Source organism: Eimeria mitis, genomic scaffold (assembly GCF_000499745.2).
Source record: "Eimeria mitis Houghton genomic scaffold, Emh_scaff2788, whole genome shotgun sequence".
Classification (NCBI taxonomy): Eukaryota; Apicomplexa; class Conoidasida; order Eucoccidiorida; family Eimeriidae; genus Eimeria; species Eimeria mitis.
The window spans coordinates 3781-5237 of NW_013571127.1; the positions used below are offsets into that span (position 1 = coordinate 3781).

The 1457-nt window shown below is 56.8% G+C and overlaps 1 protein-coding gene across 1 annotated transcript in view; it reads left to right on the forward strand.

The window, feature by feature from the left end:
* The window catches only part of EMH_0058730 (uncharacterized protein), a gene marked incomplete at both ends in the record, with an annotated part of 4125 nt that extends 3154 nt beyond the window's left edge, over positions 1-971 (forward strand). Inside the window, 2 exons of the mRNA XM_013497599.1 lie at positions 199-406; positions 842-971. Coding sequence (XP_013353053.1) covers positions 199-406; positions 842-971 — 338 coding nt within the window. The remainder of the gene's footprint in view (positions 1-198; positions 407-841) is intronic.
* Between the last annotated feature and the right edge of the window lie 486 nt (positions 972-1457).

The window sequence follows — 1457 nt, forward strand, 5'->3', positions numbered from 1 at the left end:
GCTTCGCCTGCTGCTGCTGCTGCTGGTGGTGGTGGTGGTGGTGGTGCTCCTGATGAGCCGGATGAGGGATCGCCACTCGCCATCGGCTGAGGCTGAGGCTCCTGATACTGCTGCTGCTGCTGCGGTTATACTGCTGCTGCTGCTGCAGCTGCTGCTGTTCTGCTGCTGCTGCTGCTGCTGCTGCTGCTGCCTGTGCAGCCTATCTTGTCCTATCAAGCCGCCTCAGGAGCAGTGAACAAAACCAGCTGCTCCTCATACACTCATACACTGGCCAGCAGCAGCAGCAGCAGCAGCAGCAGCAGCAGCAGCAGCAGCAGCAGCAGGAGCTCCAGCTACAAGAGCAGCAGCAGCAGCAGCTACAGCTATCCAAGCAGCAGCAGCAGCAGCTACAGCAGCAGCAAATAAAGTAACGAGCTTAACGATATAATATATTTTATTATTTTAATTTCAACAACAATAAAACATAAACGCATAAACCAAACTATTCTTCTCTGGGGGCCCCTGGGGGCCCCCTAGGCCGGCTGGGGGCCCCCATGGTGGTTTGGGGGGCCCCCCGTGTTCTTCTTCTTTCTTTTTGTGTTGTGCTGCAGATGTTATATTTTATTAGTGGAATTCGTTTTTAAGCTTTAGCTGCTGCAGCAGAGCGCCAGTGGGGTCTCCTGCTGCTGCTGCTGCTGCTGCTGCTGCTGCTGTTGCTGTTACTCCTGCTGCGGCTGCAGTTGCTGCTGCTGGAGTTGCTGCTTCCTGTGCTGCAGCAGCAGCAACCACAGGAATGCTGCATGCATGGGGGCCCCACACCTGCCGGCTGCTGCTGCTGCTGCTGCTGCTGCTGCTGCTGCAGCGCCGCTGCTGTGGCGCCGCTGCTGTCTATACAGCAAGCGGTACCTCAGCAGCAGCAGCAGCAGCAAAAGCAGCAGCAGCAGCAGCAGCAGCAGCGGGAGAAGAAGCAGCAGCAGCAGAAGGAGGACTGAGCAGCAGCTAGGGGACAGCATGCAGGCGTTGATAGATGCTGCAGCAAAAACAGCAGCAGCAACAGCAGCAGCAGCAGCAGCAGCAGCAGCAGAGAGCGCAGCACGTGTTAAAGCTACAGATATAGAAGCAGCAGCAGCTGCTGCTGCAGCAGCACCAACAACAGCAGCAGCAACAGCAGCAGCAGCAGCAGCAGCAGCAGCAACTGGAGGGCGCCGTATTGTATTTCCTTCGCCTTACCAACGCAGTGCTCGGATGAAAGAAATCGCCAGCAGCAGCAGCAGCAGCAGCAGCAGCAGCAGCAACAGCAGCAACAGCAGCAGCAGAGACAGGAGCAAGAAAGGCAAACCTAAGGGTCGTAGCAGGAGTAGAAGCAGCAGCAGCAGCAGCAGCAGCAACAGCAGCAGCAGCAGCAAACGATACAAAAGTGAATACAAATGGAAAGGCCGCATAAAGGCAGCAACCCGGGAGGCTCTGCAGCAGCAGTG